General features: G+C 50.5%; 1 protein-coding gene across 1 annotated transcript in view; it reads left to right on the top strand.

The window, feature by feature from the left end:
• The window catches only part of SGIP1 (SH3GL interacting endocytic adaptor 1), a 61,725-nt gene that overhangs the window by 26,852 nt on the left and 14,197 nt on the right, over window positions 1-20,676 (top strand). Inside the window, exons 7-17 of the mRNA XM_087732139.1 lie at window positions 2,169-2,180; window positions 2,913-2,924; window positions 3,754-3,778; window positions 4,198-4,249; window positions 5,035-5,120; window positions 6,394-6,486; window positions 7,749-7,823; window positions 9,841-10,296; window positions 13,509-13,630; window positions 14,510-14,636; window positions 18,160-18,219. Of these exons, the coding sequence (XP_087588265.1) occupies window positions 2,169-2,180; window positions 2,913-2,924; window positions 3,754-3,778; window positions 4,198-4,249; window positions 5,035-5,120; window positions 6,394-6,486; window positions 7,749-7,823; window positions 9,841-10,296; window positions 13,509-13,630; window positions 14,510-14,636; window positions 18,160-18,219 (1,120 nt within the window). The remainder of the gene's footprint in view (window positions 1-2,168; window positions 2,181-2,912; window positions 2,925-3,753; window positions 3,779-4,197; window positions 4,250-5,034; window positions 5,121-6,393; window positions 6,487-7,748; window positions 7,824-9,840; window positions 10,297-13,508; window positions 13,631-14,509; window positions 14,637-18,159; window positions 18,220-20,676) is intronic.

Raw genomic sequence — 20,676 nt, 5'->3', positions numbered from 1 at the left:
GGGGGACACGACACCACCACCACCACCACCACCAAAAACTCCCCACCAAAATTCAGCAAAAAAGGGGGGGGTGGTGTTGGAGACTGGCAATTATTTGCCAAATAGGTGGATAATTTTGATCGAGAGGGGAAAAAACCCCAGAATTTCTTATTGTGAAACCAAGCTAATTTTGGTTTTCCAAAGCGATGGCCCCAGCAGTTTGGTGCACATGTGTATATGCATATAGTGTAGGAGACAACATTATTTTGGGAGGAGAGAAAATAGTGCAACACTTTAAAAATGGGATAGGGAAAGCACTAAGAAGTTATTTAAGGGGCCAAGTCTATTTCGTGTATTCTCCTTCCCTTGTGGCTTTTATTTCTGTATCCCTTGCTGGCAGCAGGCTGCTGCCACGGGGATTTGCTGCTCTGGGCACTGCAGGGCACCCACCCATCGCAGGGTGTAGCTGGTGGCTCTGGCTCAGCTGTGGCAGAGGTGGGGAGTAGCTGCTCACTGATTCTGTACTGCAGCCTGTGGTGTAAGCATTTCAGAGAATCTAGCCAAAAAATATAAAGCAATGTTGTCTCCAGCAATAAATAAAGAACTGTTAAGAAATTATCAAACAGTTACACTCAGGTCCTAGCAGTCCAAAGTTCCTTGATTATATTTATTCTTATTGATGAAACACTTGCATAATTTTGCACCAACATACAAGGATTAGGCTGATGTGGCCAGCAGTTCTACTGCACCTCTCCTTTTCCAGGGAAACAAAACCCCACAAAACGTGCATTTTGCTAGATATAATTCTGTGTCTCCTCTTTTCTGTGGTGTTTTTCCTGCTGAGGCTGGGGGGAGTTTTGTCATCAGTTAGGAAGGATTTAGCCCCTGGTGAGCATGCCTGTGTGTGTCAGCGTGGTGCGGTCCGAAGCCTGCTCTTTGGGCATTGGGTTGGGATACTGTGCTTTGCTTCGGGGAAATCCCTGTCCCCGGCCACCACTGGAAGAGCACAGCCCGGGGCTGGAGCTGATGCCTTCTTGTAAAAGAGTGCAGACGTACTCCTACTCAAATGGCTCAGGGAAAAGCCCTGTGCCAGGCTGGACAGAAGGAACCATGCTGCTTCCCTGTATTAGGATCCAAAACCTGGTGTATGGAGCCAAAGGGCGCAGATGGGGAGGTGAACGGTGCCACTGCTGAGTGGCTGGGCACTCCCTGCGCACCAGGTCCTGGCAAGTGGCACTGGCCCCGCTGTCCAGGAAAGCACCAGTGCCCCAGGCAGGAGCTGGCTGAAGGAGTTTTGCATCCATGGGAGTTCCATGCTTTTCTGTCTGGGTCCCTGACCTCGTCCTGGGCTCGTCTCCTCTCCACAACCAGCTGCAGAGCCCTGCTCTGGCACCCTGTCCCTCCTGTGCACCAGCCTCTCTTGGAAGAGAGCAGTGGGATGGGAGATGCAGTGTCCATAGGCACTGTCCTCCCTATCCCTTTGGGGTGTCAATTATGGTGCCTTAACTTGAACACAAGAAAAAAACTGGAGATGCTCCTGTAAACTGGTGTCAGCTGCATCCCCTGTCTGAAGCCCAATAACTCAGGTCTCATTTCTTGAGAAGTATGCAGGTGGTGGTACAACCTGCCCGTGCACGTACCGTACCAGCAACAGCCTGACATCTTCAGACCTCCCACCCTCTTCCCTGCTCCTTCCTATCGGCAGGTCCTGCTCGCTTCGCTCTTTGCAGCACGAGAAACTCAGCCCCAGGAGCAGGGGCTTTGTAGTGGTCTGAAAAAATAGTCACCGGGCAAAGCTGATAAGTAATAGCCTTAAATTTAAGCACTTAGGGGTAAAATTGTGCTTTAGACTTTCTTCTCATATGGGCCCTTCCAAGAAATGAAACAGGCTCGGAAATGTCCTTTGTCTATATCTAGCAGGGCCCACTAATGACAAAGCATGTGAATCCTTTCCATAAGATGGCTCAGATGCAGGTTTTTATTTCTATATACTCTCTCTTGCTCCAATCTTCTGTCTGAATGAATGACAGCCTGGCTGGATGCACACACAACTCTGCTTTGCTGTATGTTTAACGGTTATAGACCTGATGCTTCTGGTCGTAATACAAATCTTTTATTTCTGTATTATCCCTTTAAAGAAAATATCTTATATTCTCATTTTCTTTTTTTATTCTTCTGCATTCTTTTAGAGGAAAAGTCCGGTAAGAAATACAGTTTTTTATCTCTTATAATTTTTTAACACAGTCTTGTGTTCTCTTGTTTGCATGGTCCCTGTTTTGCATGTCTCTAGAGCTGAAACGTAAAATGCAAATAACAAATCCTCCCATTCTGGAAGGCATGGTGTTTACTATTTTGCTTCTCCCTTGATTTAACTTAGAGCATTTTAAAATAGAGCTAGGCTCTCTTTGCTTTGAATGTACACAGTCTGAGGGTATAGTTTGGGTGAAAAAAATGGTGGTTTTGGACAAGATGTATAAGGGCACAGTTTTATCTGAGGTATGTCATTGCACATCAAAAGGTATGAGAAAGCAGAAAAACCCATCAGTGGCTGATGACCTCTGATGCCACTGTATGCAATGGTGATGGCTTCCCCGAGAGAACTGGGCTTCAGGCTGTTCTGAGCCCAAAAATGCGGAAATTTACCTGTTCCACTGGGTTTGGGTTCCCTCTGGAGTCTCTTCTGGACGCTGCTCTCCACCCACCTCGTGCCCCGTGGCCGGGGTGACCCACTAGCCCGTGGGAGCAAGATGTTGCGCTCCCAGCAGCGGGTGCCGGGGCTGGGGGCTGCGTGGAGGGGAAACCCAGCCAGCGCTGCACCGCTGTGGCCTGTGAAACTGTGATGGAGGGGTGTGATGGGCGTTGGGGGACTTGGGGCGCTGACCTGTCGCTCTCTGACCAGGTGTCTCTTCTCTCTTCCTTCTCGCTGACCGCAGCGGCGCAGCCCGGTAAGCACCCGCGCTCGCTGCTTCTGCCCCTGCCGCTCTGGGAATGGGGGTGCTGGTGGGGGTCTGAGTCTGTACTGGGGTTAAGTGGTGAGCACAGGGGAAGGGCAGTGGGGTACTGGTGCTGCTAGCTGCCCTGCTGTGTGACCCCAGGTGATGGTGGGATCTTGTCCCCCCAGCCAATGCAAAGGAGTCCCTGATGATAGGCATCCTCCACCACTTGACCTGTATCCTTGCAAACCCACTGGAGACCCTGCCCTTGGTGCAGGCAGAGCCACAGTGCTCGCAGTCCCTGTTGCCTGTCCCCCTCTGGCAGGGCTCCCACTTCCCTCTCTGCCGTGCAGCGCCAGCTCCTGCGGTCTGGGGCGGTTTGGCTTTTGCTGCATGCAGGCACGTATGTGTTGTGTGGCAAGAGCGAGGATTTAGATTGCTGAAAATAGGTTATTTGGCTTAGATCGATTTGCAGCCCATCAAACGTGAGGATTTTGGATTTATGCCACTTCTAATGGGGTGCGGGTGCCAGTGACTCCTGTAAGCCACTCACAGTCAGGACGGCCGCAAAGGCAGCGCTGCCAGGTGATGGCTTTATGTGGCTCAAAATCTTCTCAGTAGGGTTTTTCTGCTCCCTGTAGGCTGGGAGTGAATGGGATTTCACAACGCACATGTGCAGCTTGGCATATTTCAGCCGCATACAGTAAATATCACCCTAGACAGGCAATTCCTGCCACATCTGCTGGGCTGCTTTGCTCCTGCTGTGTTCCTCCTTGGGTGACAATTGCTATGCGCCTGTGTCCCTGTGCATTCTGCTTACCTTGTGTGTTTCTAATTCTAGGGGACGATTAAAAGGAATTTATCCAGTAAGTATGTTCTGCAGCCTTCAAGAACAGTGGTAGCTATGGCAGTGTGGTGGTGGTTTTTTGGGGAGGGGAAAAAAAAAGTGCGAGGAGTTTAGGTTTGCTTTAAAGTGGTCCTGGCAGAACTGATGGCACCCAAATGTCTTCCTTAAAGAAGGTCATATGGGACATCGTTGGGGTACCCTATAGAAACAGTGCAGCTCCTTAGTCTATCTCTCTACAGAAATAAAATCTGAGTTAATAAAACAGAGCTGTTAGTGCCAGCAGCTCCATAGCCGGTGTGGGATGGGACACGTGCTGTGCCAGTGGCACGCCTGGTGTGAGCCCTCCTGCCAGCGCAGCCTCCGGGTGGGCTGGGGGTGATGCTTAGGGGGCAGGTGGGGGAACGGCTCTAATCCTGGGCTGTCCGTCCTGTGCCGCAGGTGAGGAGATTGCACGGCCCCGGCGTTCCACGCCGACGCTGGACTCCGCCAGGTCAGTACGGAGTCCATCGGTATAATTATCCAAGGTAGCTATGTTTGGGCACATCATCCTGATGTGGTTTTTAAACGTTTTGATGAGCAATTGCACATTTACACCATTGCTCAATGGGAAGCATCTGTTTTCATCTCCAGATTTTGATCCTTTTTCATGTATACCTGGATAGGTCAAACCCAGAATAACACAGCAAATTCAGGGGGTATTTACTGCCGCACAAACATTACCATCACCTAGCTGAGCTACCTGAACTTGGCTCATCAAAGACACCACTGCAGAAACATCACTTTTATAACTTTTTAGGCTCATGAGACAGCCAAACTTGTGTTGAGTGTTTAAATAAGCTGAGTAAATGCTCTGTGCCGCTGGATGCAAGAGGCACAGGGAGCTTTGGGTCCACGGGCTCTTTGCTCAGATGCTGTGTGAGTAAATGAGAAAGGAGTGGAGGTGCCCAGGCAGCAATGGTGGATCCCCCCAGAGCGTGGCCAAACAAAAACATGCAGAATTGAGGTGCTGATGGCAGTGGCACCCCTGGTTTCAGATGGACAGCATCCATACTTGCTCTCCCACAAGAGCAGCAAGGACATCCACTGCTGGAAGTTGCCTCCAGCCTGATTGATAGGGAGAGCCGGCAAGTGTGGGCTGTGGGTATATGTTGATTTAGGAAAGCTGTTAGTCTAGAACATAAACACTCCCTGAAAATGTACATATTTGCACTCAAACACCAGGACTGAGTACAAACCTGAACCTCATGGTTCCTCTGTGCTTGTCTTGTCCTGCAGCAAGAAAGCTGGGGAGGACTCCGCTGCGCTGGCACCGCTCTTCGGGCCCCCGCTGGAGTCGGCATTCGAGGAGCAGAAGCTGGATGGTGGGTCTGGGGACACGGGTGGCATCTCCTGGCAGTGACCCTGTCCGTGCTGTGCCTGGGGACAGCTCGTGGCACCCAGCTCTGCCAGCAAGCAGGGTAGCCTTGGTGGTCACAGCCCTCCTCTTAAATGAGAGGAAAAAAACACAATTAAAGCAGAACGCAAAGGGCGGTAGTTGCATTACAGGCAGCGTGGGGTTGGGGTTTATACGGGTTATATGGAAACAGGGCAAGCGTTTAAGTCAATTAGTTAATGATGTGGTCTTGGGACAGATCCTGAAAGAGAGCAACTAACGAATATTAAAAATATTGACTTTCAAATGAATCTCCGGTTTTGCCTGTTTAGCAGGCTCTGCTGATGCACCTCAAAACGGTGTGTGTTTAACAGTGGCGGCCATTAGCTTCTGACACCGCAGCAGCATTTCAGCATCATGCTAATTTAATTGAAGGAAGATATGAACGGAGCAGTCTGGCAGTGCTTTACAGCTCCCCGTGTCCGTGAAGATGTCATCTCAGTCATGTCATCTTTTCCCAGAAACTGCATTCCCCTGGACAGGAGTGTAGGGACACTTTGTTCCCCCCCCAAGACTTTTTTTTTTTTTTTTTTTTTTTTTAAAGCTTCCCTGAAGTGCAGTGATCTTGCAAGGCTTGTTCTCCCCAAAGAAAAACCCCATTCACCCGCTGGAGCGGTTTGTTCCCAGAGACGGCCAGCTCTGCTCGGCTATCATGAAATGGCTGCTGCCACTTGTAGCCTAGTTATGTCTTGTAATTAATGACTCCGGTTAATTCTTTTAATCACAACTATATTTGCATGCAGTTCTTGACATGTAAGCTAAGAAAAATAGTGCAAAAAGTTTAAATGAGATGTAGAAGAGGATTTTTTTTTTTCCCCTACAATTTGTGTGAATATAATTGGATCTTTTCATTTTAATAGCTGTTGTTTTTCTGTGTATCCTAAAATTCCAGACAATTTCTGCAATTAATGCGATGTTTCACTTAATGTAATAATCTTCCAAACACATAAATGCATTGTTTTGTTTGTCAAGCATCATGAGTGTCAAACTAATTGCATGACCTGTTTAAAAATCAGACAAGCTTGTAATTATCTAACATTACAGAAAAACCCCTGTCTTTAATGAGAGGTTTCTGTCACTATTTAGTTGCTTCTCTTTACAAGCCTCAGATGAATGCATCTCATCTGTGTGTTTTGGTATTTGTAAGAAAATAGTTTTATCAATGGCCTTGCATGTGTATTTATTTATTTTTAATTTTTCAGCTACTCTAGATCAGCCTGAGATATGGGGTTCGGTCCAGCCTATCAATGCAAGTGTAGAGTCCCCAAAGCTACCGAGACCTTTTCCAACTGGAAGTAAGTGACTACTGTGCAGGTTATCAACCGAAAATAAATGAATATATACAGAAATCAAATCTTTTACTTTTCCTCATCAGGACTCCTGTACTGTGCAATTCTGTAACATTTTAATGCCGTAGCAAGTTAGAGGGATTTTTCTTCCTCTGGCTTGACTCTAGCTGCACAGCATTAGGGTGGAGGAAAGACAGGGGTTTGATAAGGGATGGGATGGACGGTACCCAGGGTTGGAGAGATGACGCATGTCCTCGTCCTCGTCGGTGAAATGTAATTCTGTCGGCATGTGCTTGATTTGCAAGGAGAAACATCTCTGGCCAGGGCAAATGGCCTGCATGGAGCCAGCGGTTAAACCCGCCCTGCCCTCAGAGGGGAGGAGTACCTGATCATTTGTGTTAATGATTCAGTTATTTGGCTGAAAGGTCGGAAGCACCGGTTTCTCTAGGCTAACATGAGGAAAGGCAACACAGCCCCAAATCCCTGGTTTTCACTGCAGCTTTCCCCATTGCCTGGGGCAGCTGGGGGAAATGCAGCTTTTCCTCCTCCCTAGCTGCAAAGTCATTCTTTCCTTATTCCCCTCTTCCTTTTTCCTCTCACTAGCCATTAGCACAACCTATTTCATGCCAAACCCAACCACCAGCCCTGGTGCTGCTGGCTGGCTGGTGCCAATGCGCCAAGGTCAAGGCAACCTCTGGCCACGTCACAAGCTTGCAAGGGGATTGTGACACTTGTGATTGAAATGGTTGCTTAATGGTGCTGAGCTGCAGCCTGGGCTGCTCCTCCAGGAGGTTTGGGCTTGGGTGCTATTTACACCTGCTTTGCAAAAATGCCCCTGTAAAGCAGTGTTGGGTTAATTGGCCACGGAATTCCTCCTCCCATATGTGCCTCCCAGATCCGTGCAGGATGGGCACATGAGAAACGCGGAGGCAGATAAGTGCCTCGGAGGCTACAGGTTTTAATTATAATGTTAATTCAGGTTTTAAAACATGAGTACAATCTAAGATTTAAAAATTAAAAAAAAAAAAACACCAAAAAAGACCTATCAAAAGAGGCCACCAGTGATTGCTTGTTGCTCAGTGAAATGCTGTAAACTCCCAGGCTGCAGGGATGCTCCTGCTTGCCCAGCAGTCATCCCAGGGCTCGTGCTACTGCCTGATTTGCACCTCAGCAGCACGCAGCCAGATCCCCTGTTCCCAGCGGAGCTGTGCACATTCCTGAACACCCTGCCACTGATTTTTTTTCCCTCTCTCTGCTCTGTTTTGCAGCGCCTCCACCGCTCCCACCGAAAAACATCCCGGCCACGCCGCCGCGCACTGGCTCTCCTCTGACGGTGGGAATAGGTAAAAGCTCGGTGTCGTGTCTCCTCGCGCGTGCCATTGCACAGCCCCAGTAGACTGATCCAGAGCCCGCGGGGGCTGTGCTGGGGGGTCGGGTCCCTGTGGCTGTGTTTTGGAGACAGATTTGGCCCCTGTGCATCCTCTTTCCCTTGCATTCGTGGTGCTTCAATGGATGCTGCAGTCAGGGTGATGCTTTAGAAGTGGTGCAAAGATGCCTTTGACTCCAGAGCCAGTGTTGCCCTGGTGAAATTAATGCTCTCTCCTCCCCTGCCTTTGATATTGGTCACTTTTAGAAATGAAATGCAACAGTAACCTTAAAGTCCTGCTCAAAATTGTGAATAACTAGAGCACTGTTACTGCCTGGAATGGCACTGCACAGTCTGTGCTTATGAAATAGCAGGGCATGTGGTACCTGCCTGTGTTAGAGGGGCTGGTCCTGCCCTCCCTACACTCCCAAATTCCTACTGCTGTCAGGGAAGGTGGGAAAAGCCCCCCCTGGTCAGGCAGTCCAGGGCTGGCAGCTGGAGATGTGGAAGGGCAGGGGAAGGAGAATGAAATGGTACCTGGAGTAAAGGACAGCCTGAAGGAAGGGATTGAAAGATGTTGTTGAATGTAGCCAGAGGACATAAAGTGCTTATAAGCATATAATTCATGTTGCTGGCAGGGTGCTGTCTGCTGGAGCTGCAGGTTTTGAGGAAAGGCGGGCAGTCCCTGGTCTCTGGACAGGGACACTGTATGGACACACGCATACAGAGCACCTCGGGGCGTTATTAAAATTGCCATGAAGAAATCCCCTGCTCTGAGCTTACTGCTCTATCCATCAATATTTCATTCATGCTTCCATATCTTGATTTTTCTATTTATCTAAGCAGCCAGACTGGCAAAGTGTCTACCTACATATGTAGATGCATCAACACGAGCAAATGCAACGCCCAGCCATGTGTGACGGTTTATTTGCTGGGGTCTGGCTTGCTGCACGCTTCAGCCTGTGCGTCAAGTAAAGCAAGTGGCAGAGGTCTATTTTCTTCTGTTTTAGCAAAACTATATTTTAGTCTCTAAACGTAGAACCACAGATGGCTCCCCCAAATGCAGGAACAGGGGTGGGATGCTGACACGAGGACCCCGGAGGGCATGGTAGTTTTAGCAGCATGCACATGGCTGTAGCAGGGGCCATGGGCTCCTGTGCTACCCTGGTGCTGTGGCCACACGCTGTTCAGTCTGTGCAAAATGGAGTCACTGCGTACTGAGCAGCCTTCCTGACGTTAGAGAGCTGCCAGCTCCCAAAGCTCTAGCCCTCGGGGAAGAGAAATGCAAGAAAACAGGGTAGGAGAGGAAGGATGGAGGATGTCTCTCCCCTGGATGTGTAACATTTTGCTGATGAATCCTGTCTCCATGTTGGCTATGAAGTCGGATATGAACATTGATGTGTGGTAGCTCAGTTAGTGAGCAGAGCCCTAAAATACCCTTATCTGCTGCTGCTTGCAACCGAAATATATACACCCTGTCTGCTTTCCTGTACTGCATGCCCAGCACCAGTTCTTGCAAGTGTCAAGCCAGCATGTTTAAATATATATATTTATATGTGTGTGTTTATAAATATATATATAGCGGAGTGTGCAAGAGAGCTTAGCGCATAAGTTTTTAATATCTGCTGATAATTCAGAGTGGTGATAATGACGTAATGATGTTATCTAGATGATATGTAACAAAGGCTGAGAGTCAGCGGTAGATTTTAGGAGGATATGGGTCTGTTGTGTATGAAGTGATGGAGGAGGAGCTGGGCTTGGCTTGTGGTGCATGTTCTCTCTCATACAGTGTGTGTATTTCAATCCAGTGTGGTTCATTATGTGTTGCATATAACCTGACGTAGAAACTTTCTTGCACATGAATTATATTCCTTGGCAGCTTATAAGAAAACATGATTTTAAAGCATCTCCTCTAGAAAGTAGTGACATAGAGCCCTGTAGAGAATAGCGTGACTGCAGTGCTCTCGGTTAATGCTAAACTACTTTGACCACAGGAGGGGACCAGACAGCAGCAGAGCTCAAAAGTGACAAACTTCCGTCCATCAATGACTTGGACAGCATTTTTGGCCCCGTGCTATCCCCCAAGTCTGCTGCTGTTAACACGGAAGATAAGTGGGTCAATTTTTCTGATCAGTCCCCGGAAAACGTGACTCCGGAGTTGACGCCCCAGGAAAAAGCAGGGTCCCCACCAGCGGCAGTGGGCAGCCCGGCCGATGCTCCAGCGGCTGAGCCCTCCCGCCCGATCCCTTCGCCGCTCCACCTGGAAGAGGTTCACAAGAAGGTTTCTGAGCAGCCCCACCTTAAGGATGATAACTTGGAGCCGGCTGCCTCTCCCAAAGATTTTGGGCTGGGACAAAGAGCAACCCCACCTCCCCCTCCACCACCCACCTACAGGACAGTGGTCTCCTCACCTGGACCGGGCACCAGCAGCGGCACGGGAAGCACCAGCGGTACGTCCCGCAGCCTTGGGTGTGCTTTGGTGTGGCCGTGACCGCATCCGCCATCCCCTCCTGCCTGGTTGTGCCTGTGCCCAGCGCCCATGCTCCCACCCAGCCGTCTTGTGCTTCCACGTCCAGCGTCTGCCCTCAGCCTCCTGTGTCCTCTCCCCTGCTCCTTGCTGCGTGTCTCATGGTCAGATGGGTCTGACAGCCTTTCCCCAAAGCTCTTGTGAGCTGCCCTTCCTACCTCTGCTACGCACATAACCCCCAACACAAAATTAGGCATAGGATTGCCATTGCTGCAGCTCCATCCTCACTAGGCTTCAGAGCGAATATAGGTGGAAACGTTTTGGACAAATAATCTGAGCAAGCCTCAGAAGTAGGGGAATTTTAAATCTTTTGCAGACAGACAGGTCGCTGCATACCATCACCCCAGGGCTGCCGAGACCAAATAACTCGCAGCTCAGAGATGGCATGGGTCTGAACGGCGCTTGGTCCCTCTCGGCTGTGAGAGCGTGGATGCCCAGCCACATTTGGAGAAATGGCTTCAAGGATGAACCTGTCACAAGGGCAGAACCTGATAGGTGTGTCTGGCATGGGCTGGCTGCCTGGCTTCACCTGTTTAATTATAAATGTCTCCATGCCCATTAGGGCACACGAGCTCATCAGAGGTCAGCTTACACAAGTTCTTCCACAGTGCTTGAGAAGGTGCAACCTGATCCTGTTATTTTAGAGGCTGACTCCAGGGCACTTACTGTACTGGTGCAGCTATGATGTGCAAATTCCCACCCCCACCAGCTGCTGCGCTGCCGTCCTGCATCGAGAAATTATTTTTGAAAGCATTACCTCGCAGAGTCTTGCAGACACCTCAACCTGTGCAGGCAGTGGTGGGAGATGATGGGTGTGTTGGGTGCACAGCTCCCCAGCCCTGGGCCCGACCACTGTCACCAGCCTCATCTGAGCTTGAAAGCTGTGTCATCTTTGGGGGTTCACCACCTCTGGGAGTGTGTGTGGGGCTGCTGGGGGTACCCCACCAAGTGTGGCAGCTGCTGTGAGTGTGGCTTCGCTTTAGTGGTGGTGGCTTTTCTGTGCCAGCTTGGCAACGCAGCTGCGGGGTGGGTGGGTGGGGGTCCGTATGGGGGCTGCAGCATCCAGCTGCCGATGGCACTGGTCTGAGCTGGGACTTCTCTGGGAGATTGGCAGCAGGAAACAGCAAGCTTCTTCCTACACTGTTCTCCACCCTGATGCCAACTGAGCAACTGCCTTGCGTGAGCGGGGATCCGCAGGATGGGGATGTACTGGTGGCTCCACATGTGGGGATGGATGGAGAAACCCCACTCGGTGAGGCAGCACTGCCTGTTTGGGAAGACCCACGTCTCTTCCCCAGAAGTTACCTCCTATCTCAGTTCAGCGTGCTTTGCAGCCTGCTGCCTCCTCAGCCTCAGCCAGCCCAGCGTGGGACAGTGAGCTGTAAAAATGCAAAGTGTTGAAATACACACACAAAAATCATGCAAATCTTCAGAAAGCTGCATCCTGCGGCAGCTGGTCTGGGTGTGTGGTGCAGATCCAGCACCCTTCCAGCTCCTGCCCTCTCCGCCTTTCCAAGGCCCCTGTTGCTGCATCTGGCCCTGGGGGTGTCTGGCTTTCGGATGCCTCAGAACAGAGCCATCCCAGGATGCCCTCCTGCCTTTGTATCCCATGGGAGCCCAGGCTTATGGGTGTCACCGAGGCAGGGCTGGGGACTGGCATCCCAGCAGGCTTCTGATTTCATGCTGATTTACAACATGCATGCCACAGTTTCTTGTTGCAGAAAATAGCTAGAGGTATGTTGGTCTCCCAGGGACCTTAAATACCTGAAGAATAAACCTCCCTGGATGAAAGCTGATGTCTGGCAGGGCTTTGGCTAGCTGGTGGCCACTCTGGAGCTGGGGCAAAATGCCTCCTCAAAGTATCTACCTTGTAACACTCGTTCATTGCTGCTAAGTTACTTTCTCTCAATAATTCCTATTTTGTCAGGTTTTTATTGGGATAAGGAAGGAAAAATTCAAACTTTAGTTCCCAAATTAGGCTTCTAAATAAAAATGGCTTGAATTTTGGAGTTGCACAAATGAATAGCCAGGATTTATTCTCTTTAAACAAGCCCATTTCTCATCCTAGCCTTCTGTCATTTACCTGTCAGTCTCATTTCTATAGCTCTAGCTTTGATATTTCCTTAATCTGAGCTGTCACCCAAAAAACTTAGTGAACTGATTCTCTTGTAAGTGGGAAAAATAAAGCTAAAGACATAGCCTTATTGTCGCTGTGAGCAAAATACGCTGCTCTGCAGATCGCAACGCACTGCTGTGCTCCATAGAGGCTGGTAGCAAATGCCAGTTCAGCCATCCCGCAAAATGGGGTCTGCATCTCCTCCCACTCCTGCCACCCCTCTTGTCTTGGTGCAATCTCTGACTGCTCTGTACAGCATCAGTTATTGAACTTACCCTGGAAGGAATTTCTGTACATGGAAAAAAATAGTCTGCTGGGTATCCTCTTAAGTATCTGTTAAAATTTCAATTTGATTGCAAAAAGTCCCCCTTCACAGCAAGGCAGCAGCCCCTGGGGACCATATGAACCCTGACGACAGCACCCTCTTGTTCTCTGAAACTCTTCCAGAGGGCTGGGAAATGCTTTGCACTCCCAGCAAGTCTGATAACCTTGCTCTTTCACCCTTCCTCTTCTTCACTTGGACAAAGCATTGCCCCTCTGACCAGGACCCCCTCATTCCTGTGGTGGAGGACCAACCCTGCTTGCTGGCTGCGCCACCCTGGGAGCTGGTAGAACCCCAGGAGCTGTGGCATCAACACCGGCTGCTGCAGGGGTTAAACTCATTCTCGGCACATCATTTTTCTCCTGCCCATGTGGCTAGTTTTCAGGCAAAGCCGTAAGATGACTCCAATAATTTTGCGCAGCGGTCCTGGCTGAGGGGGTCAGGTACCCGGCGCAGATGGGCAGCCCCTGCAAGAAATGCATCAGCATCAGGAACCCTGAAAAGCTCTTCTCCTGTGCAGAGCTGCTGGCGTGGAGCAGCTGTTGAGGGGAGCTTGTGCAGGGTGTGTGTGGGCACCCATACCGGCTCCTGGGGGAGAAGCCTTTGCTTTGAGATGGAGCACGGGTGGGCACAGGGGTCTGGGGGGATATCTGTGGGGGCCATCCTGCTGCGTACTCACAGCTCCTGTTTGTTGCAGGTTCCTCGTCCCCGGCTCGCCCTGGCACACCGCTGGCCGCTTGCAGCACCCCTCCGCCACCGCCGCCCCGGCCCCCCTCCCGGCCCAAGCTGCCCCCTGGCAAGCCCGCCGTCGCCGACGTGGTATGTTCACGGCCCTGAGCAGGAGTGTGGCATCCATAGGGGATGCATGCACTGTGGGGGCGGTGGGTCTGCATTTGCAGGCTGGTGAGACAGATTAACAGAGTGGAGCAAGTCATTAAGAGCAAGTAACTAGTGGGTGCTGTCTGGGCCGTTTGGAGTTTTCTATAATTTATTCACCGAGACAAATTGCACCTGGGAAAATGGCTGTGAACTTCTCCTGCTCTGTCTGCTGGTGCAGCCCAGAGATGCCAACCACAGGCGAGCAATGGTTTGCAGTTACAGTAAAGGCTGAGGGTAAAGCAGTGTGGGTCTGGCCGTCCTGGGAAGGGTGTCTGGCTGGGGGGGGCTGCCTGGCAATCTTTGGTGGGGCTCCCCACCACCGTACTGCACTGGCTGGGCTGCTGGGTTCTGCCCCGACACTCCGGGCTGCTTCATGTAAGTTGTAGAAAATTTTTGGATTGATGTCATGGATATAAAATTATCCCTAAAGGATCCGTAAGGACTCAATGAGCTGCTCTCAAGTGAGCTGGCACGTAGTGGGCACCACTCTCTTCCCGATACCGGGTGCGTTAAATCCATCCCATGGGCCCCACAGCTCTCATCCTTGGTGCAGATGGGGACTTCAAACACCCATACCCACAAGATGGTGGGAATCATCTGCCGTTTTTCTAGGTCCAGACTAAAATGCTATTGGCACTAAAAGAACTAAAGTTGTTCAGTTTTGCACTAACCCAGCGGGGCTGCCCCGGGACGCCAGCGGAGCCGGCTGGCCTGGAGGTACAGAGGGTTACGGCTTCAGGCAAAAGCTTCTGTTTGTTTGATGCAAATGTCACTGTGCATGTTTTCTTTAACCTTTTGTTATTTTATGTTTTTCTACAGTCCAGGCCTTTTAGCCCTCCTATTCACTCATCCAGCCCTCCTCCGATAGCACCTTTAGCCCGTGCTGAAAGTACTTCTTCCATATCTTCCACCAATTCCCTGAGTGCAGCCACCACTCCCACCGTTGGTAAAAACATACAGCACTGCTGTTCTTTCACCTTTCCTACCTCTGAACATCCTTAAATATTCCTGAAACCTTGCTAGATTGTTCTCCAGTTTCACATTCATTAATTTTCATCAGGTTTCAAACTGCAAAAAGGGATTTGTGGGGGATGTAACAGATCATGAACATGATGCTGCTAGGGAAGCTTTCTTTGTGGCAGCTCCGAATGTTGTGCAAAATGAATGTTTGGTGAAGGCAGAGGTTATCACTAAGTGAAATATAACATAAAATGTGATTATGGTCTGTAAATGTAATCAAAATAAGCTTTTTTTTTGCGGGGGATGTTTGTACCCTGGAGGGGAGGGGGGCTGGAAGCCAGACCTTGGGATCCAAGAGACAACTAATATTAAATCTCTTTGAATGTCTTAAATTCATACTTCCCCTTAAAGTGGTAGCAGGAAATGGGGTCTTGGAAAAGGCTCTTCCAAACCATTAGCTTGGCACGCCCTAGACCAGAACAAAGTGCTGCAGTTTTCTTTTGGAGGAATGTCCTGAAAAACGTGGGTTTTGCCAAAACCCCCCAGGTGCCCCCTGGGGCCTGAGACAAGAAATGCAAATAAAGTCTGGCTGGCAGCTCCCAGGCTCCACACGCTGGGTCCCCCCGTGCCTCCCTCCTCCGTCCCCTCCATCCCCTCTGTCCCCGCTGCCGGCGTCCCTCCTCTGCCATCCCTGCCTTCCCACCCGGCTGCCAGCCCCACCTCCCCTTGCTTCCCGCAGCTCCATCTTCTACTAGGAACATCCCTCCTTTTTTCTTTTCTTTCCATGTTTTTTGCGATGAGCACACCTGGTTTGCGTGGCGGGGAAGGAGCTTTGCAGGCCATGGCTGGCATAGGCTGGGAGATGGGCTCTGCAGAGGGAGCTAAACCCCAACCCTCTGAAAAGCCAGACCTGGCTGGTGTTCGTGTGTGCTCAGCCATGGTCCTGGCTGCAGCGTTTCCCTCCAGCTGTCATGTTACGAGCCATGGGGAGCAGCAGCATCGTCACCCCAACAGCATCCAGCAGATGGCTGGAAGACGATGGGATGGCCCGAGCCTTGCGGCGCATGCTGTCCCTGTGGTGCTGGTGGCTGCGCGTGCCCACCCGAGCCCTCCCCGTAGGTTTTCTGGAGTCTTCAACCTGCGTCTCCATCCTGTTGTTTGCTTCCCTCTCAAGGTGTCGTAGATGCTTGTGTACCTGTTCGCCGGCTGTTGGTCACCGTCAGAGCATGCTGCTGGAAAAAAAATGCATCTCAAGCAAGGGGCCAGCCAGCCCTGAGCATCCCTGGTGTGTCAGCTGTCGGTCCTGTCTGTGCCCGCTCTCCTGCAGCTTTGGCAGTGAGCTTCCGCCAGTGGGACTGGTGGTGGCCTCAGCCAGTGCCTGTGGGCACGGTGGCCATGGGGCACTGGGACCCATGGTGGTAAACATGATTTTGGTGGAGGGAAGCAGTCAGGCTGAGCACAGGGATGGTTGTGGGGGCTTCAGGAGGCTGGGAGAAGTGGCTGTGAAATGGGGGCTGCGTGCTGGTCCTGTAGGCTGAGCAGGTGACGGGTCCCTTAGGCTCTCATTTTAATTTTTTTTTTCTCTCTAACACATATTTTTGTGAACAAAAATTGCTGCTTGATGTTTTTAATCACCTACCCACCCTGAGCAGCAGAGGCTTACATGGCTGCAGGGGGCAGAGAAGCTGTGCCCACTGGCCCCAGTGGCTCCCGCCCCCTCTGTGGGGGTTTCCTAGAAAGAGAGCTGAAATCAGCGCTCTCAGGTGACCCCTCAGCAGGGGGACGCTGAACGGGGCAGCCAGGAGGAGCACCCCCAGGTTGCAGGTTCTGCACTTCCAGCTCCATGCAAACCAAGTGTCGGGTGCCGTGTTCCCAGGATTTGGCCTGGGAAAAGCCGGACGGGGGGACAGGCAGGGGCAGATGGGATTTGGGAGCCACTGCAGGAAAGCCCAAGCATCTCCCCCTTGTCCCCACCAAGGTGGCCAGGGTGAGGGTGGGCACTGGGCGAGCATCCATGCAGCACTCACCTTGCAAAGCCATAGCGGAGGAGACAGCGCTTCTAATTCCTGGGTTTGTCACGCAGAAAGAGAAAAAGATAAGGTGAAAGGTGTGCAGGGCAGAGAAGGGGCCAGGAGCAGGGCTGCGTGGGCAGGGACAGGCAGGTCTGTGTGCACGGCAGCGGGTCGGGGACCACTGCGGGTCCCGTGGGACTGGCACGGGGCTGGGACACTCCGACCTGGCTGGGGCTGCCCACAGCCCTCGGCTTGCTGCCGGGTCCGTCTCCACCATGCTCTCCTTGTTTCCTGTGGCAGAGTCCGATGGAGTTTGTCCAAGAGCATGTGGAAAAGTTATTGCGTTTATTTGTCCTCCATACTGTACTGGTTTGCTATCGTTGTGGTTGTATGTGCAGTCTGAATAATTTATTGCAAAGAAAGAAACTGTTATTTCTGTGTCAGTGCCCCTTCCATTATTTTTCTCGTTAAAATCCTTCTTTGTCTTTTTTCATTGATACAGTGCGCTGCTTGATTTCATTTGGGATTCATTTCTTCGTTCTTTTTTTTTTTTTTCTTTCTTTTGCGTTTTTTCCGCTTATGTTATCAGAAGATGATGCTTTTATTGACAAACTGCCCGCGTTTGAAAGGCGCTGTGAAACGCCTGCAGGTACTGTACTAGCAGGGCGCTTTCGAGACATCTGGCTTTGGAGCGGGCGGCTGCGGGCACCCCGAGTGCCCGAGCCCCAGCACCCACCGCTCGCAGCACCTTGCATGACAGTTTCTCAGTGACAAAAAGGACTGCGAGGTGAAAGACTATCACCTCCTGAATTCAAAAAGGTTAATTTAACAGCTTGAAAAGCTGTTTTTTTTCACTCTACTCCTAGCTATTTCAACAGTACCTGGTGTCTAACATGGCTTTTGAGGCAGTGTGAGTGTAGGGAGCTCGTGGTTGTAATGGGAAAGGAAAAATTCCAGTTAGGTATCTCCTGCTCTCTGTGCGTGTGTCTGTTTATCTGCAAGTTTTATGTCCTGAAATGCAGCAGAAAATACCTACATTTCACTGTCACTTATTTTGCACTTGGGTGTGGCATGCGGTTGCAGCATCCCGCTGGGGAAACGCTCGCTGCTGCTGTTGTAGCACCGCAGAGACGTCGCTGGAAGCGAAGAGGATAAGGCGTGTTTGCCAAAATCAGCGCAGTTAAAATATACTAATGGAGCGCATGAGCCAAGGAGCCTCTTCTACTCTAGACAAAAAAAGAGACCACCCCCAAAAATCCTTACCAAGCGGGCAAAAATACTCTTCCATCCGGGCTTCCATAGCTTTGCTTTCTGCTTTCTGTTTCCTAAGCCAAAACCAGAATTTAAAAGCTTCCCCTTTCCTTGCACGTGAACGGCTTGCAGCGCCTCGTCCCCTCCCCGTAGCGAGATAAATGACCTGCTCTGTGACTCACACTGTGTCCTTCTCTCTCCCTCTCCTTAACCTTTCCCATCCCGCTTCAACTCCTGGCCATACAGAGAATGAACAGCCTTCCCTCGTTTGGTTTGACAGAGGAAAGTTTTATTTGACTTTCGAAGGTAAGTAGTGCATAGCATACCTGGTAACGACTTGCTCCCCTTGCTCTTGCTCTCTGACTCCCGGGGTTTCCTTCAAAGGCTCCAGTCCGGCTTTCCATGCAAAATGCTATGGCTACTTAGATGACATCACAAGTTTGACCAGAATAATTTTGATTTGATTTGTGCCATTTGTCCCAATGATCTGTTTCCCTGTTTATTTATTAAAAAAAAACCCCAAACAAACCAAAACCCAAAAGAATATTCTTGTACCGAGACTGCAGTTAAAACCAGAGAGCGAAACCACTTGCACTGCTGAGGAACTTGACTCTGTCAACCAGGGCTTCTTTCTACTCTCCCTCGCAAGCTGCTCGTTACCCTGAGCGGGCTGTGGCACAGTGTGGTTAATCAAAAACCAAAGGGTGATGGGTTCTCCGCCAAGCCGGGGCCCCCGCCCCACCTCCCATCAGATTTTTCCATGGCGAGGGGTCGGGAGCATGCTGGCACTACCAGCAAGCATAGCTGAAATGCCACAGGGTTGTGCTGCCAGGGCGGCTGTTCAGAGGCATTGCGGATTTCGGGGTCCCTTGTTGATGAGAAGGCACGCTGGGGAGGATGCAGGGGAAGAAGAGCTTGCTTTGGGGCGGGTGGCAGCTTCTTTGAGCAGCATCGCGTTTCGGAGAGCGCAGAGGCATGGGTGCCTGGGCGGCCAGTCCCGCTCCAAGAGCTCTGAGGCTTTGGAGGAAGCCTCATCTCACAGACATCGCGCCAATGCTTTTGTTTAAAAGAAAAGTGGGGAGGTTTGCTAGCAGCTGGAATAGGTGCTTTAAAACCTGAAGGAAGCACTTTGACGCTGTTGTGGTGCTTGCAGGCAGAGCTGGGCTGGGGCTAGCTGGGGGATGCTGCTGTCACAGGGCACGCCGGAGCATGGTTCCTGTGGGTCTCGCTTTCTGTGAAGCGTGTGATCCTTGTCCCCTCCAGCAAATAGCCAAGTGGCCCGGGATTGCGCTGCCTAGCCACTGAGCACGGGGTGTTGGTGTTTATGGAGCAAACACTGGTTTGGTGAGCATGATGCTGTAGCAGCAGCAGAAGGTAGGGATGGAGGTGGTGGTGACAGGGGGGTTGGTTTCTTCTTTCCTGCTTTCTTGCCTTTTAATCGGCCATAGCTGCTGGGCCCCGAGGTCCCCATTCCGACAGCAGCTCCTGGCTTAGACCTGGGAGGGAGCCGGGGAGGAACTCCTCCCGATTCTCATTGCAGTTTTGCTGTTTCCAGCAAAAAACCCTTCCTGGGTTTCCTTTCCCAGGTGTTGACTGCCTGCCCGGAGCTTTGGGAAGAGCTGAGCGTGGTAGGGCAGGGGCTGCCGAGGGCTGTGCCGGCTGATTGCTGGGTTGAAGCAGCCGCCTTCAAGCGTTATCCCTCAGTATGTGTACCCTGGCACTGCGTGTCCCCACTGACCACCCTGCTTTGTGTATCCTCCTCCCCCTCGCTCAGCCTAGCACCAGCACTGCGAGCACATCTAGTGTTTGGGGGTTTTCTTGTGATTTTGCATATTAATGTTTTTGAATGGTATATTTGAATTCTTGTACTTTGTTATGGCAGTGTGAATGGTCTAGAGTTGGGAGCGTGGGTTTGTCCAGGGCACGCTGGCCAGCTGGCACAGCAGCAGGGCTCATCTCACGTCCTGGGAAGGAGCTATCTGGCTTCCACACACTGTATTTCCTGATTTATCCCTAAATCTTTGAGTCCAGCTTAAAAAAAAAAAAAAAAAAAAAAGCTAAATTTCAATGCTTATCTCTAGGTAGGTGAAAGGAGATCTGCTGAGTTTGGCACCTGTAACTCATAGCATAAAATGCCAGAAAAGAAATGATCTTTTGTTTCTGCGTTTGGTTTGGGTTTTTTTTTTTGCGAAGATCCATGTATTTACAGAACATGGGGTAGTTTGTTCATGTGTGAAAAGACATGGTGCAGCTTTGGTGATGCTCTCCTGGATCCACTCCAGCATCACTGGTACTCAGCTGTTATTCCTCCATGTCTGTATTTTCCACCTTTGTGTAGGGAAAAGTAAGGCCAATGAACATGGCGCACTGGTTATGGCTGGATCCAAAGCTCCATAAAGTGGATTTTTCTTTTTTTCTCCAGTGTTATCAGGTCATTTTGCCAAAATGAAAATTTCTAAAAATGTCTTCCGAAGCAGTCACTGAAAAGCCAGATTTTTGGTGGAGGCGTGCCACAGTAACTAGACTTGTCTCTCAAGTTTCTGGAAAAGAATTCTAGGGCTTAAAATAGATTATGCTTTTCTTTTTACATTAAAGTTCTTATTTAAAAAGTTGTTTTGTGTCTGAAGCCATTAAGAGAAGAATATATAGGTTCATGATGGAAGAGTGGAGGGAACCAAGAGTCCTGAATACCAATTACATCCACATGATTGTTATTCAAAATCAGATTAGAAATGTGGAGGATGTTTTGTTGCTGTTGCTGTT

The sequence above is a fragment of the Nipponia nippon genome, unplaced genomic scaffold, assembly GCF_047370975.1.
Source record: "Nipponia nippon isolate SJK-2023a ecotype South Korea unplaced genomic scaffold, ASM4737097v1 scaffold_5, whole genome shotgun sequence".
Lineage (NCBI taxonomy): Eukaryota > Metazoa > Chordata > Aves > Pelecaniformes > Threskiornithidae > Nipponia > Nipponia nippon.
The sequence above is the reverse complement of the archived record's forward strand: the minus strand, read 5'-3'. Positions and strand labels throughout refer to the sequence as shown.